Below are 16,238 nucleotides of genomic sequence, written 5' to 3' on the forward strand. Positions count from 1 at the left end.
GTACCTTATTGGGTAGTCTACTTTAATGGTCTTCCTATAGCTTTGTTTGTAAGATTAGCTCTACAAGATCTAAACTGGTTTTTTACCACAAGAACTAATTACTGTAGGGCCAATTACTGAAGGCCAATTTTGTCAGCCCTTACTAAATTATTAATTCTTATCACTAGCAGGCTTTAGCAATATAACCTAAAGAATCTCCACAAGTGAGCTGGCCTGGAGATGGTCATAAACCTGTCCTGGTGACAGGACACATAAGACACCATTTATTTTTTAGCAAACCCTCCAAGGTCCATTGCTTGCCCCTTATGAAACCTGGTGGTGTGCTGTTTACCCGGGCCCTTGTGTAAATGTGAACCACCCTTGCTCAAATATGAACCATGACACCTGTGTGGCCATAAAGGCATATCTCCCAAGGCCCTTGTCTAGGCACAAAAAGGTAATGGGCCCTTCTTGGTGTCATTCATCTGGGGAATGGCTGAAGAGGATATGCATAGATGCTTGAGAAAAGCACAGAACCTGCTTGCTAGACACTTGCAAGAACAGATCACCAACACTGCCATAGGACTTGACATCCCTAAAGCTATGGTGATAGTGGATTTCTTTATTCACCCTATTGTTATTTTGCTTGCTTTATCAGTTCTGTGTGCATTATGGACTTATTTCGTATTATGTAAGCTACGTAACATCGTTTTTGTTCAGTGATACCACTTTGGGAATTGTTGAAAAATTGTGAGACTGTAAATAACCTCAAAGGGGGGAAATTGAAGCCTAAAACTTTATATGATTGTTAATGGAATGTAGAAATAAGGCAAAATAATTCATGCTAACCCACAGGTTTTCAAAACAGAAAGGAGGCGGTAGAGTTGCTGATAAATTGCAGGATTATGTGGGAGACATCTGGATATTCTTGAAAACAGGATGTTTTCAGGATTAGGAAAAGGACTTGCATCAATATTATGTCAACTGGGGAACAATGTTTGGTAAACAGAAGAAGCCAGAGTTGTTTGATCAAGGATATAAAAATTGGCGTAATTTAGGGGAATTTTGTGGTCTCTCACAGGTCACCTACATGCATGTATTCAGGCTACTGCATGTTTCAGTCAATAAACTTCTCATTAACTTGAGAGAGTTTCTGCCTCCTGATTTTGCCAACCCAACATATGCCAGCAAAACAAATCAAGGACACTGAAAAATCATGGCTTTCTAGGGCATTTCCACAGACTTTCAGTCCAGATCTGTGATTTTGTCGGGATAGGAGCTAATAGTGAGGTCCTTCTACTATTGCATTACCACTGCCTCTGCAACTTATCATTTTCTAGAGATGCGTGGCGCACAGAGAGGTTTATGTGACTTACACAGTCAGTGTCAGATGTGGGACTTGACCCCAGATCTTATCAATTCTGAGCCTGGCTCTTGTATACCATTACTTCCACAAATTACCTAAAGTAATAATATACCAAGTGGAATATTTCACTTGGAGTATTGTTTGCCAATAGATGGTGCTAGTGTTCTACAGTTTCCTTTAGTTCGAGAACTTATTCTTTATTCTGGCCGCTAGACAAACTATTTTGTGTGCCTTTTTTTATTTTTTCTGGCTTAGCTGTGATTTCACCTTGCTCATTTGCTATTTTGTTAATATGATTTTCTGATCTCTTCTTTTTAATCAGATTAGCTAAGGGTTTACCAATTTCATTAGACTTTTCAAGGAGCCAGCTTTTAGTTTTATTTATCATTTCTATGTTTGTTTGTTTTTTGTTCCCAATTTATCTATTCCCCCCCTAGTTTTTACTCTTTCCTCTTTTATGCTTATTTTAGGTTTGTTTATTTGAAGGCATTTAAATTTTTTAAATGCATATGCAGTTCATTAATCCTTTCACTTTCAATTTTGTTAATGTATCATTATAAAGATATGATTTTCCACCTGAGGACTGCTGTAGCTGCATCCCAGAAATTTTGGTATGTTGTTTCACTATTATCATTTTCTTTTACATAGTTATTAATTGTTTCATTGATTTGTTCTTTGACTCACTCAGTATTTACAATTTCATTGTAAAGTCTCCATTTGGATTATATCTTTGTGGTCCCTGAATCAGTTTTTATTCTTATTGTATCATGATCTATAAAGGATGTATTAACTATTTCTGCTCTTTTACATTAGTTTGCAATATCTCTGTGCCATAGTACAGGGAGAGTTTTTATGAAAGTTCTACATGGTGCTTAAAAATATGCTTTTTTTTTTGCTATCCCATTTAGAAGATAAGTCTTTCACTCATTTCTGTAGAAACTGTTTCAGTTCCATATATTCCTTATATTTGTTAGACTTATTCAGAACTAATAGAGGGATATTGAAGTCTTGTTTCACAACTGTATTACTTTTATGTTTTCTTGAAGCTCAGGTAATGTTTCCTTTGTGAATTTGAATGCTAAATGTTTAATTTGTTACTGATATTGGGATGTTGTCTATGGTTCCTTTTAGTATAGTATAATTTCCTTGTTTATACCTTTTTCTTTTTGAATGCTTGTTTTTGCTTTGTCTGATAGCATGATGACAGCTTCTGTTTTTTCGTATTCACTTGATGCCTAGGGAATTTTTTTCTCCATTCCCTTAGTTTTATTTTGTGTATGTCTTTGTTTTTTAAATATATTTCTTATAGGCAGTAGGGCTTTGTTTTCTTATCCATTCTATCATTCTTTTTCATTTTACTAGATTGTTTAATCCATTCACATTTAAAGTTATGAGAGTTAGGTTTATATTTCCTTCCATCTGCCTCTACAATTGCTTCCTTTTTTTTTCAAGTTAGGAATTTTTTTCCTTTTTTGCTATAAACACAGTATTTTGCTCCTTTAGTTACTTTAATGTTTTTCTAAGGTGGCCCTGTTCCCACTGGTGCTCTTCTCACCCCTGATAACCTCCTCTCATTCGTTAATACCCCTATCCCTTTGGGATTTTGTTTATTAATTCCTTTTGTCCATGCTTTTATCTGGTTATATATTTCTTCCCCCTCTTTTTTCTTCTCAGGTAGATTCTTCCTTCCTCTCCTCCTCTTCAGATACTCCTGTTTCAGAAAAGGATTTCTCTCAGCTCTCTTCTTTATCCATCCTTCTCTTTCTGTTTACTCTAGATATGCATTCTCTAATTTCATGACCCCTGTAATTATATGGTTTCTCCCTTTTCTCTGTATTCTTCATACTGTCAAAACATCCAAGGTAACCATTCTAGGTTATCCCCTCTAGCTGCTTTTGGCCATGGCTTTGTAGGACTTACCCCATGAATTCCCCTTTTCCATTGTGTCTCACTGTTAGAACAATCCTTATTGTTGCAAGTGTCAGAGAGACACTTGCAGAGGGCCCTTTACTCTACCCTCTTTTACTGACCTTTTTTTCCCCCTTCCTACATTTTCCTGGAAATATCTTTCTTGTGTCTATATTCTCCCACTCCTCCAGGTGCCAGTTGCCTTCTGGTGTTCTAGTTGCCCCCGCTTCCAGGACAGGTAGCCTTTTGAAGCCCCAAATCCCCCAGGCCTTATGCAGTGTAAGGTTCTCATCTCCTTTCACTTCTAGGAGCATTCATCTCCTGTCTTCAACGTAAGGCTTCCTTCCTTTCCCTTTCTTTTCAGTCTTTTCCCAATCCTCTCTTCACCCAGTCCCCTGTAAGGTCTTTTCTTTCTGAATCTTGTTCAGATACTTGTTGGTTTAGATTACCTCTGAAGTCACTTCCATTCCAGATTCTGTAATTCTATAAGTATTTCTTTACATATAGTAGATTTTCAGACTTTTTGAGCCTGAAGGAACTTTAGAAGGTCTAACCCTTAATTTTTAGAAGAAAGGCACTTACATTAAGTTTCTAGACTTGTATGTTAGACATTTTAGTACACGTGTATGGAAGATAGAGCTAATGTTCATCTACAGGATAGTAGCTACAGAAGTGTATCATGTGTGTGTTTATTAATCTTCTTGGTTAAACTGTTCGTATCTGATACAGAAGGAGGAAATTTTCCCTTTGTCTAGTGTCTAGAAACTGGCTGTGTTGGTTAGGAGAAATGAGAATCACCTTTGTTTCCGTCGTGGAGTACCAGCCAGGTGAAGGAAGAAGTAAAAAATCCAGCTTATTGCTGCCCTAGAATGGAGAGATCTCAATAGGCTTCTGAAACTCAACATTTGAAAAACAGAAAATATTTATCTTTCTTCCCAAGCCCACTCCAAATTTCCCAATTTCTAACAAGAATATCCCCATCTTTTCAGTCAGCCAGGTTCTCAACTCTAACGTATCCTTAATTATTCATTTCCCTTCTCCAGGCATTTGCCAGATTTGTTGTTTCTACCTCTACGAAGTTTTTTTTTTTCTGTCCCCTTCTCTCCAATAAGGCAGCTAGATGGCACCATACTGCGTAGAGTGCCAGGCCTGGAGTTAGGAAGATTCATCTTTCTGCATTCAAATCTGGCCTCAGACACTTGCTAGCTATGTGACCCTGGACAAGTCACTTAACCCTGTTTGCCTCAGTTTCCTCATCTGTAAAATGAGCTGGAGAAGGAAATGGCAAACCACTCCAGTATCTTTGCCAAGAAAACCCCAAAAGGTGTCATGAAGAGTCAGAGAAGACTCAACAACAACAACTTTACTCACACAGCTTACCACTCTAGTTAAGGCCTTTATCATCTCTTTCCTGTACTATTGTAATAGCTTGCTAATTAGTATCCCAGATTGAAGTCTCTCTTCATTCTAATTCATTTTCCTCATAGCTGCCAAAGTGATTTTTATAAAGGAAAGGTCTGACCATATTATTCCCTTATTAATAGTATATAATGGCTTCCTTTTATCTCTAGAATCAGATAAACTCCTCTCTGGTATTTAATGCCCTTCACAAACAGTCCCTAACCACCTTTCCAGTTTTATTACAGTAAGAAGGATATTATGTCTTTCTTTACTGTACCTCATAGAACATTTTTTTCTCCTGACTTTGCATTTGTAGTAGCTGTTCCCTGTGCCTAGAATGCTTTCCCTCTTCACCTCAGCCCCTTAGAATCCCTAATTTTCTTCAAATCTCAGTTCAAACACCACTTCTACATCAATCTGTCAGTTAACATTTATTAGGTACCTACTGTGTGCTGGGCATTATGCACTGGGGATACAAAAAGAGGTAAAAAACCTTGACCTCAAAGAGCTCACAGTCTAACAGAGGAGACATCAAGTCAAACATATATGTACAAACAAGCTATATACAAGGAAATAATTAATAGAGGGCACTAGAATTAAGAGGTGTTGGGAAAGGCTTTTATTTGAGACTTGAAGGAAACTGTGCAAGTCAGTAGAGTCAGTTGAGGAGGGGGAGCGTTCCAGGTATAGAGGAAAGCCTGTTGGAGGTAGCAGATTGGAGGTCAGCAGAGAGGTTAGGGCAGGATGGGTAGATTTGAGAATCATCAATAATTAAATCCATGATAGCTGATGAGATCACCAGATGAAATTGTATAGAGGGAAACAAGAAGTGCCCAGAACAGAACCCTATGGGACGCTTACATTTAGAGGGTATGACCTGCATGAAGATTTACCAAAGGAGACTGAAAAAGGAGTAGTCTCATAGGTTGGAAGAGAACCAGGATAGAGTGTTTTCATGAAAACTTAGGGAGAAAAGAGTTATCAGGAAGAAGAGGGTGATCACAGCATTGTCAAAGGCTGCGGAGAGATCAAGAAGAGTAAGGATGAAGAGGTCTTTGTTAGCTTTAGAGAAAGTAGGTTTGGTAAAGTGGTAAGATAGGAAGTTGGATTGTGAGGGATTAGGAAGTGAATGAGAAGACAGAAAGTGGGGGCACTCATTATAGACAGCTTTTCAAGGAGTTTAGCTATAGCAAGTAGAAGAGATAGTGGACATTAGTTAATGGGGATGGAAGGATCAAGTGAGTTTTTTGAGGATGGGGGAGACATGAGTATGATTGTAGGCAGAGGGGAAGGATTCAATTGTCAAGGGGAGATGGAAGACAAGAAAAAGAGTGTGGGGGCAGTCTTTGGAGGAGACATGAATCTTTTCCTGCTAATGCCTTCCTTCTTTATATCTGTCTACCTTATACATGTTGTCTACCCTAGATAAGTAGTCCAATTTCCAGTGGACTGTTCTGCTTTTCTCTCTGTATCCTGAGTACTTAACAGCCCGTAGTAGTTGCTTAATGCTTATTGATTGAAAAAATCTTTTTTGAGAACTGTTGCATTGAGAATACTACTTTCTGAAAAGCCCCAGAGCTGCCACTCCCATTATTTATATGTATATCTATACAGGCATGCTAATTGAATATCATATATATACATAACTGTTCCTTTTGTAGGAATGCTTTGTGTGGAAAGCTTCAGTGTGAAAACGTGCTAGGTATGCTGCCTGTATTTGGGTTTGTCCCAGCCGTCATTCATACTTCAGTTAGGGGCACTACATGTTCAGGTGTGGATTTCCAGTTAGGATCAGATGTGCCTGATCCTGGAATGGTGAATGAAGGCACAAAATGTGATGATGGAAAGGTAATCCAAAAAAATTTTATTTATTAAGTGGACTCTTGGATGCTTTTTAACAATTGAACACTTCTTTGAATTAAGAATATGTTTGTTTGTTTGTTTTTTTAAGATCTGTAGAAATTTCCAATGTGTAAGTGCCTCTGTTCTGAACTATGACTGTGATATTGAGAAAAAATGCAGTGGACGAGGGGTAAGTAATATATGGTATAAAATTTCCTTTTTTATATGTTTGACTTTTAGAAGAGAGTTATGAATAGTGATATTGCAAGTTAAATGTGAGCTTATTCTTTGGCATCACTTTTATTAATTTATCATTTTGGTTCAAAGAGACGTTGCCTCCGATATAAGTCTCATTTCAAAGATGAAATAATTTTCTTTGAAAAGATAACAGTCTATAGGTTTATAGGTATACATTTAAAAATACTATTTATCAAAAGATCTAGAATTTTACTGATATGGATTCTCCCCCCACTGACACAGATACTTCTTCATGTCTTAATAAATGATTTAATGAGTTACTTTGGCCAAAAAAAAAAAAAAACCCTATCTCTTTTTGACTAATCTCTGTAGGTCAAGTGTACTAAAAAAGGATTCCGGGAATTAACCTACAAATGAAAACATAGTATGGAAGAATTTTTACGTTTTTTTTTACTCAAATAAAAAGAAGTTTTATTCTTTTTATGTCATTGTTCTTTAAATTGTTCTTTATTGGTATACAGTTATAGTCTTTCCTCAAGTTTTGTACAATCCAGATTTGGGTAAAAATGTGGCAAGAAGTAGAATAGGATTTTAGTGTCCCCCAAAGATTTTCTTCTTTTGAAAGAGGATGTAAATTTATGTGAATTGAATCCTCCCTTTTCATTTCCATTTCTGGTACCATATTTTAGGAAAAGCAATGATACTTCTTTTTTTCACTTTTACCAACTTTGGTGGTAAAAGATTGGGTAAGAGAATGAGGAGAAGGACTTATAATTAATGAGAGATGGAAAAGGAAGTTGAAAATGACTGTCAGGGTGCTAAGTATGTGAGGAAAGATCTCCAGGGGAGTTGGCCGTAAGAGCTACTGGCAAGGACCAGGAAACTTGCTTCTAGAAAGTACAACAAGGGGCAGCTAGGTGGCGCAGTGGATAGAGCACCGACCTTGGAGTCAGGAGGACCTGAGTTCAGATCCAGCCTCAGACACATAATACTCACTAGCTGTGTGACTCTGGGCAAGTCACTTAATCCCAGTTGCCACCCCCCCCCCAAAATGCAAAAGCTTAGAATGAGTTAAAGCTGGTGAGAAAAATAAAGGACAACAAAAAGTGCCTTTTGCTTTTATTTTTGCTATGTTTTTAGTCAACAAGCATTTGTTAAGTGACTACTGTATACCTGGCACTGTGCTAAGTGTTGAAGTTAAAAAGGAGGATCAAAAAATGTAGCTGGGACTGCTATTCCAAGTGGATAGTTGATAACAGAAATGTGACTTTTCAACTCTTATTTTGCCTTTTTTCTTTTCCACGGATAAGGCTTTGTAGACTGAAATTAAAAAGTTTTTTAAAAAAATTACTTGTTTGACAGTTGATACTTACAAGACATAAAAAGAAACACCTTCAGGTCACCAGATCCAGATGAGCTATGTCATAGGGTACTAAAATAATTGACAGGCGGGATTACTGAGCTGCTGACTTTGAACATTTGCAGAAAAGAAGAGGGTACCACAGGATTACTGAAGGGCAAATGTTCTGTTTATTAAAAAGAGAATAGAATACATTCCACCAACTGTAGACAAGACTTAGACTCAGAAGCTTCAATATTTTGCAAATTTTTAAAAGATTTTAAAAAGAATCATCATTGATCTCCAAAAAACAGAACATGGACTTTTTTTTCCCTTTTTTTTTTTAAAGGCAGTTGGGGTTAAGTGACTTGCCCAGGGTCACACAGCTAGTGTCAAGTGTTTGGTCTAAGGCCAAATTTGAACTCAGGTCCTCCTAACTTCAGGGTCAGTGTTCTGTCCACTGCGCCACCTCACTGCCCCTAGAACATGGACTTTTCAAAGAAGTGAGGTTTATGGGGTTTTTTGACAGGTTACTAGACTAGGCAGTGTGATGTGGTGAGTAGGGTGCTCACTGTGAAACCAAGAAGATGTGGTAAAAACTGGCTAGTCACTTTAGGCTTAAACCTTTTAAACCTCTCAGTTCTCCAGGCCTCTCTCTAAGACTAAGTTACAGAGAAGTTGCAGACCTACACTGACATTTCTTCATCCAGTATTTCCCGGTCTATACCAACAAAATTGTAGGTCCAGTTCTTTTCCGTATTCTTCTCCCTATTCATTCTAAACTAATAGTTCAAGGGAATTCATGTAGCTTATATAATTTTATTTTCATTGACTTTAGGTACTTTTTAGCAAAACAGTTGACAGTCTAATACTATTCTTGTGAACAAAATGGAGAGAAATAATGTAGTACAGTTTGATAGATTGAGAACTGATTGAATGATAGACTTATTATGCTTTGATGTCAGCTTAGAAGGAAATCTCTAATGGAGTACCCAAGGAATTTGTGCTTTATTTTGTTCTATTTAATATATTTATCAATAGTTTGGATAAAGGTGTAGATGGCATGCTTGTCAAATTTGCTGCAGACACAAAGCTTGGGAAGGATAGTGTGTTGGATGAGAGTTAGGATCCAAAAAGATCTTGGTGGGCTAGTTCTTTGTAGTAAATTGAATTTGTAGCTCTCTTAAGAATCCCCATCTTCTCACAGTTTATCCCTGGTTTCTCTTATATTTCTAGATTTGATTTTTGTTTTTCTGATGCTGTTGCTGATTTTCTACTTAAACTTTTTCTGCCTCTTTTTAGCTTTTTATTTAATTTTAAAATTAAATTAACATTTTTTTCAGTTAACAAAAAGCAATTTTTCTCCCATTCTCACTTTCCTGTCCTCATTGAAAAGGAAAAAAGAAAAAAAAAACTTTAAAAAATGTACCTAGTCAAGCAAAACAAATTCCTACATTGGCCATGTCCAAAAATATATCTCATTCTGTACCCTGAATCCATTACCTCCCTCTCAGAAGGTGGGTAGCATGCTTTATCATTATTCCTCTTGAGTATAGTTGATCATTCGGTTGATCAGAGTTAAGTCTTTTGGAGTTGTTTCTTTTTACAGTGTTGTTCTTGTATACATTATTTTCCTGGTTCTCCCTAATTTGCATCAGTTCATATAAATTTTGCCAGGTTTCAATGAATTCATCCCTTTTATCCTTTCTTAGGGCACAGGGTATTCCATTATATTCATATACCATAACTTGCTCAGCCATTACCCAGTTGATGGGCATGTTCTTAGTTTCCAGTTCTTTGCCACTACAAAAAGAGCTACTCTAAATATTTTTATACATCTGGCACCTTTTCCTCTTTCTTTGATCTCTTTGCCTCCTCTGCTTCTATCTACCTGCATTGAGCCACACTCATCTTGTGGGAATGTAGTGAAGCCACTGAGAAAATGAAGGCCAGGTGAAGTCAGAGTTACCTGTAAGGACAGGCCTGACAGGTCAGTGCAGTGATATAAATTTTAGAAAATTTATTAATACATTACAAACAAAGGAAAAAGAATTTTTAGGTGCTTGTTATGTGCCAAGCATTGTGCTAAGTTTTGAGATTACAAATACAGAAACAAAGGTGATCACTGACCTCAGGGAGCTTAGTTGTAATAATGGAAGAAACACACTTTGAGGTAGTCAGAGAGTGGTATTTTGGTTTGTAAAGTAAAGATGGATACATCCTTATAAGCAGCAATGATAGTATTGATTTGATTATGGTCCCAGAACTGGAAAGCTAGGTGTTTATGTGTGTTTGTATGGGGGTGAGGAGGCGGAAGTTAGCACTGAGGATGTCAGAATTGCAAGGTAGCTGTCAAGACAATCAGTAAAACCTGACTGGACCTGGCTTACCTTAGTGAACTCAATTAGGCACTGACCAATCAGGACAGCAAGGCCTCAGGACCGAAGTCCCACAGAAGAAAAGGTTAAAGAGGATCATTCTACCACTCCAACCCCATTCACAGAAAAAGGACATTTTCATAATTTCAGTGTAGAGTATCTTTAGCCAAAATGTCACAATGGCTAAAAGTGGGTTTATTGAATAGGATGAATATGTGGAGGGTTCAGACTGCTCCCTGTGATTTCATTGGTGTTGCTGAGTGGTGTCAAATTTATATGTAAATGAATCTCTGTAGGCTGCATATTGACTTAGAAAACCACAAAATAACATTATCTGTGTTTTATTGTATTTCTGTTTATTTTGTTAAGCATTTCACAATTATATTTTAATCTGGTTTCAGAGTTTCTGGTATAGGGAACTCCCATAGAACTCTGGTGTAAGGAACTCCTGAATTAATACAGATCATCAGTTGTTCTGCAGCTTACAGTCTTAAGAAAGTTGCCTGGGCCACTGAAATGTTAAATATTTTACCCAGGATGCATGTGTTAGTGGCAGCATTTGAACTCAGATCTTCTTGATTCTTCTCAGTCCTCTATATTTCTCTGCCTCTTGGGTAATGGAATAAGAGTGTTATTAATAACTTAAATAATAATGTTTTAAAGGTTTATATAGAAAAGAGGTTTACAAAAAGAAATTGATTTTCTTGATTCTCAGGAATCTTAAGATATGTATTGGTACAGTGCAAAGAGTGCTAGATTTGGAGTTCAGGTCCCAGTTCTGCCATTGACTACTGAGGAAAATGAATCATTTAATCTCTCTAAGCCTCATTTTCTTTTCTATAAAATAAGACAGCTGAACTATATGATCTCTAAGATATCTCCTAACTTTATTCTTCTCTGAAGATGAAATTTAATAAGGATAATTGTATGTCTTATCCTGAGTTTAAAAATTATCAACTTAATATATACACGATAGAGGGAAGTTTTGCCATGCAGTCATTTATGTGCAAAAGATCTGGCACTTTTAGCATCCATGCCACCTTCTCTCTGTAAGTCACATACACTACTACTTCCTTCCCCCCTCTCAGCAGAGGATCTTTAATGTTTTACTGTGGAAATAAAAGTCATTTGTTAGAGTTCCCTTTTTTCCCTACTCTACCAATCTAATCCTATCAGCAATCAGTAAACATTTAGTAAGCACCTATTAGGCACCGTGCTAAGCACTACAGATACAAAAAGAGGCAAAAGACAGTTCCTGTGCTCAAAGAGTTTACAATCTAATGGATTGTAACAATCTTAGCAACATCAATTTACATGATTTCTTCTGCTCTAGTTTTAGAAGAAGAGGTGGCCCTTCTTCTTGCCAAGGTCAACATGTTCCAAAACAGAACTCATTATATTTCCTCCTAAACCCACATTTCCTCTTAGTTTCCCTTTATTTGTTGAAGTCATCCTCATCCTTCCAGTTATCCAGTTTTGCAACCTTAACATCATTCTGTACTCTTCCTTCTTCCTCACTCCACATATCCAGTCAGTCACCACATCTTGTAGATTATGTCCACATCATCCTTTTCAGTCACGCAGTCCTCACTCTGGTTTAGGTCCTCATGACCTCTCATCTGGACTACTGCAATAGCCTCCTCATTATTCTTCTGGCCTCCAATCTATCTTCTTTCCAATCTGTTCTCTACCCAGCTGCCAAATTGTAAAACACAGACATGATCACGTTATTCTCCTATTGAAGAAGCTTAAGTGGCTCCATTTTGTCTCTTAGATAAAATACAAACTCTTTTGACATTTAAAGGTCTTCACAACCTGTCTCTGGGCTGGTTTTTTTTACACTGATTTCACAGCATTCCCTTTCTTCCCTTGCTCCATTCAAAGTTTAGGTCAAGTACCACTTCCTGCACTAGAGGTATACACATTGCTTTGCATAGATTTTACATTTAATTATCTGTGTACATATCACATTGTTTACCCCAGTAAAATGTTAAATGCTTGTGGCAGGGATTGACTTGTTGTGGTCTTTGTATCCCCTGACTTAATACTGTGCCTTACATATAGTAGGTACTTAATAAATACTTGTTGAATTGAATTGTACTGAAAACTCAGTCTGGGTGAGCTGGCAGCTGGAAAAGCTAACATGACTTTAGTCTGTTTATAGAGAAGCATAGTTGGCTGGGACAGGGAGATGATAGTCCTTTTGTATTCTGCCTCAGTGAGAACACATCTGGAATACTGTGTTCAGTTCTGGGCACCATTTTTTAAGGGGTGGACATTAATAAGACATAGAATGTTCATTGGAAGGTGTCCAAGATGATGAAGGGCCTCAAAATCATTCAGTTCAATGCAATAAATATTAATCACCTACTAGATATAAAGTCAAGGAGTTTATGCTCCAAGATGCAAGATATGGACATAAGGAAAGACGTCTGATGAAGGGAAGACCCTTAATAACTGGAGACGGGGGCATGTAGAACAGGAAAGGCTTTGTGGTAGAAGCTGATCCTTGAGTGAAGATGAAGAGTCTAAGAGAAAAAGGTGAGGAGGGCATCTAATCAGGCATGAGAGTTGGCTTTTGCAAATGCACAGAAATTGGAGATAAAGGGTGTTAAGATGAGGGAATAGCTACTGTTTTCATTTTGGTTAGAAAAGAATAGTAAATTGAAAGGGAGTAGTATCAAGAATGGATAAATAGGTGGGATCTGGATTTCAGAGAATTTTATTCTAGCTTCAGGAGTTTGTATTGTATCCTATAGGCAATAGTGGCCTCCAAAGCCTTTTCTTTTTCTTTTTCTTTTTTTTTATGTTAAGAAAATGATTTTGGTGGCTGTATGTGGAAGGTGGATTGAAGAGAGAAATACCATTTAGTGAGCTACTTCAGTAGTCTAGGCAAATCCTGCATTTCTGGGGATCAGATTAAAGAATTAGAGATTTTTAGCCTGGGGAGAGACGATTTAAGGTAGCTCTTTTTAAATAACAGAAAAGCTTTCTTGTGGGAGGAAGGTTTAGAATTGCTGGCCCCTGAGGATAGAACTATGGGTGGTGGGTGGAAATTGTAGAGAGCTGTTTTAGGCTTGATTTAACTAAGAAACAAAACAAATAAGCTTCTTAACAGACCAATCTAAAAGTAAGAGGGGTGGTGGTAGAACAAGCATTTATTAAGCCTCTGCCATGTGCCAGGCACAGTGCTCATTAGGAGGTATGTTAGTCTTCTGGGAAAGGCTGAATGGCCATTTGTGACATATTATAGAAGGGATTCTTGTTCAGGTATTGTGTGGTCTCTGAGGTGCCTTCCAACTCAGAGACTCATGATTCTGTGAGCTAGTAATGCCAACCACTATTTACAGTAAACAAAAATAGTTTTTTGTTTTCTTGAAGGTGTGTAATAGCAACAAGAACTGTCATTGTAACATGGGCTGGGCTCCCCCAAATTGTGAGAATACAGGGTACGGAGGAAGTGTGGACAGTGGACCTACTTACAATGGCAAGTAATAAAGAGAAAAAAACCCCTAGGATTTCCGACCTTCCTGTCTTTAGTTGGTACAACAGAATATTTACCATTTCATGACACTTATTTTTCTTGGTTGGAAAATGGAAACTAGAAACAGATACCAATTAAAATCCTGTTTTCAAGGTCTGAGAAATTATTTACCTGAATCATATATACAAGAAATAAATGATTCATTATGCACTGAAATTGGTTTCTATTCTAAAATCCAGACAGCTTTAATGCCATTAACAGGAAAAAAACCCCAGAAACATTTTAAATAAAATTTCTACGTCTTGTAATAAAATGGAAAAAGCACTGCCTGGATTTGAAATGAGAGGACCTGGTTTGTTTTCAGGTGTTGGCTGTGCTACATCCTAACTCTGGGACTTTGGGCAAGTCACTTCTCTCTCTGAGCCACAGTTTCCTCATCTATAGAGTTAGGGGCTGGACTTGATGGTCCTCAAGGTCTCTACCCTGCTCTAAATCCTTTGTACCATACTTTTATAACCTCATAATCACTGTAAATGCAGTTTGCTACCACTATTTATATCTATTCCCTCTGTTCCTTCAAAGGACTTAGAAAATTGCATTAATAAGTGCTACTAATGCTAATCAGTAAATAAGGGAGCTATCTGGTTTAGTGGAAAGGATACTTTTCTGAGAATGCACTTGGATTATTTTCCAAGGTCTGCTACCATTTCATTGGGTGACCTTGGGTAATTTGTTACTCTGCTAGGCCTTACTTTCAGCCTCTATAAAAGTATCTTGGGCTAAATAATGCTGAGAAAGTTACTTCTAACTCTGACATTTCATGATTCTATGAAATAATCTATGTTTTTGAATATGCAAAATTGAGCCAACATATTGTTTAATTTAATGACCACTGATATGAAAATTCTGTTTTCTCTAGATAAAGACACTTCACTTCGGGATGGGCTTTTAGTGTTTTTCTTCCTAATTATTCCCCTTCTTGTATTTGCTGCCTTTGTCTTCCTTAAGAGGGATCAGCTTCGAAGAAGATTCTTCAGAAAGAAAAGATCCCAAACTTATGAGTAAGTACCCTTTCCTTACTATAGTTAATGTTAGATGATAAATATGTATGGAATTTCTTAATGTGAATTAATGTGACAGTGGCTAGAGCTCTGGACCAAAAAGTTAGGAAGACTTGCATTTGAATCCTTCCTCAGATGCTTACTAGTTGTGTGTGACACTAGACAAGTTACTTAATCTGTCTTAGTCTCAGTTTCCTCAACTCTGACATTGGAATCATAATAACCCCGCCCAGGATTGTTGTGAGACTCTTTCGAGATAGTTTTTGTGTCAGCCTGACCCTGGGGATGGGCATTTAGGGGGGAGAAGGGTCATGATGCAAAGGAACCAGAGCACTTGGGAATATTGTTTATTGGTGGCTTGTGTTTTGAAACTATGGATGATAGTTATTTTTAAAAAATTAATTAATTCATTGTTAGTTTTCAACATTCACTTCCACAAGCTTTTGAGTTTTAAATTTTCTCTCCCTCCCTCCCCACTTCCCTCCCTAAGACAGTATGGAATCTGATATAGGCCCTACATATACATTCGTATTAAACTTATTTTCACATTAGTTGTGTTGTAAAGAAGAATTAGAACCAATAGGGGGAACTACGAGAAAGAGGAAACAAAACAGAAGAGAAAAAAAAGCAAATAGTATGCTTCCATCTGCATTCAAACTCCACAGTTCTTTCTCTGGATGTGGATAGCATTTTCCACAACGACACTTTTGGAGATGTCTTAGATCCTTGCATTGCTAAGAAGAGCCAAGTCTATCAAAGTCATTCATCACACAATGTGGCTGTTACTGTGTACAACATTCTCTTAGTTCTGCTCACTTCACTCAGCATCAGTCCATACAAGTCTTCTCAGGATTTTCTGAAGTCTGCCTGCTCATCATTTATTATATAGCACAATAATATTCCATTACATTCATATGCCAAAACTTTGTTCAACCATTCCCCAATTGATGGGCATCCCCTCAATTTCCAATTCTTTGCCACCACAGTAAGAGCTGCTATAAATATTTTTGTAGATGTGGGTCCTTTTCCCATTTTTACGATCTCTTTGGAATACAGACCTTGAAGTGGTATTGCTGGGTCAAAAGATATAATGGATAGTTTTAAGAGAAAACTTTGAAAAATGGAGCACTCTCACACTTTGTGTGGTGATAAGAGATTCCAGACAAATGTTCAGAAGCTTTAGCTTTGTGATCTTATCTTTTATAGAACAGATAGAGGCAGCAATGTGTGCAGTGGAGCACCAAGGAGTGCTTTTTTAGAGAGGCTTCTGTAAAACCTAGTG

General features: G+C 37.3%; 1 protein-coding gene across 5 annotated transcripts in view; it reads left to right on the plus strand.

Annotated features, from left to right (window-relative positions):
* Positions 1-16,238, plus strand: part of ADAM9 (ADAM metallopeptidase domain 9) — a 121,507-nt gene that overhangs the window by 76,575 nt on the left and 28,694 nt on the right. For 4 of the 5 annotated variants that reach the window (XM_078149594.1, XM_078149593.1, XM_020985222.2 and 1 more), the window contains exons 16-19: positions 6,316-6,502; positions 6,606-6,686; positions 13,793-13,898; positions 14,815-14,956. In XM_078149594.1, coding sequence (XP_078005720.1) covers positions 6,316-6,502; positions 6,606-6,686; positions 13,793-13,898; positions 14,815-14,956 — 516 coding nt within the window. Of the gene's footprint in view, positions 1-6,315; positions 6,503-6,605; positions 6,687-13,792; positions 13,899-14,814; positions 14,957-16,238 lie in introns of those variants that run through there. The other variant, XM_020985225.2, reaches the window with a different exon arrangement.

This window comes from Phascolarctos cinereus, unplaced genomic scaffold (genome assembly GCF_003287225.1).
Source record: "Phascolarctos cinereus isolate Bilbo 61053 unplaced genomic scaffold, phaCin_HiC Scaffold_2;HRSCAF=192, whole genome shotgun sequence".
NCBI classification, from domain to species: Eukaryota; Metazoa; Chordata; class Mammalia; order Diprotodontia; family Phascolarctidae; genus Phascolarctos; species Phascolarctos cinereus.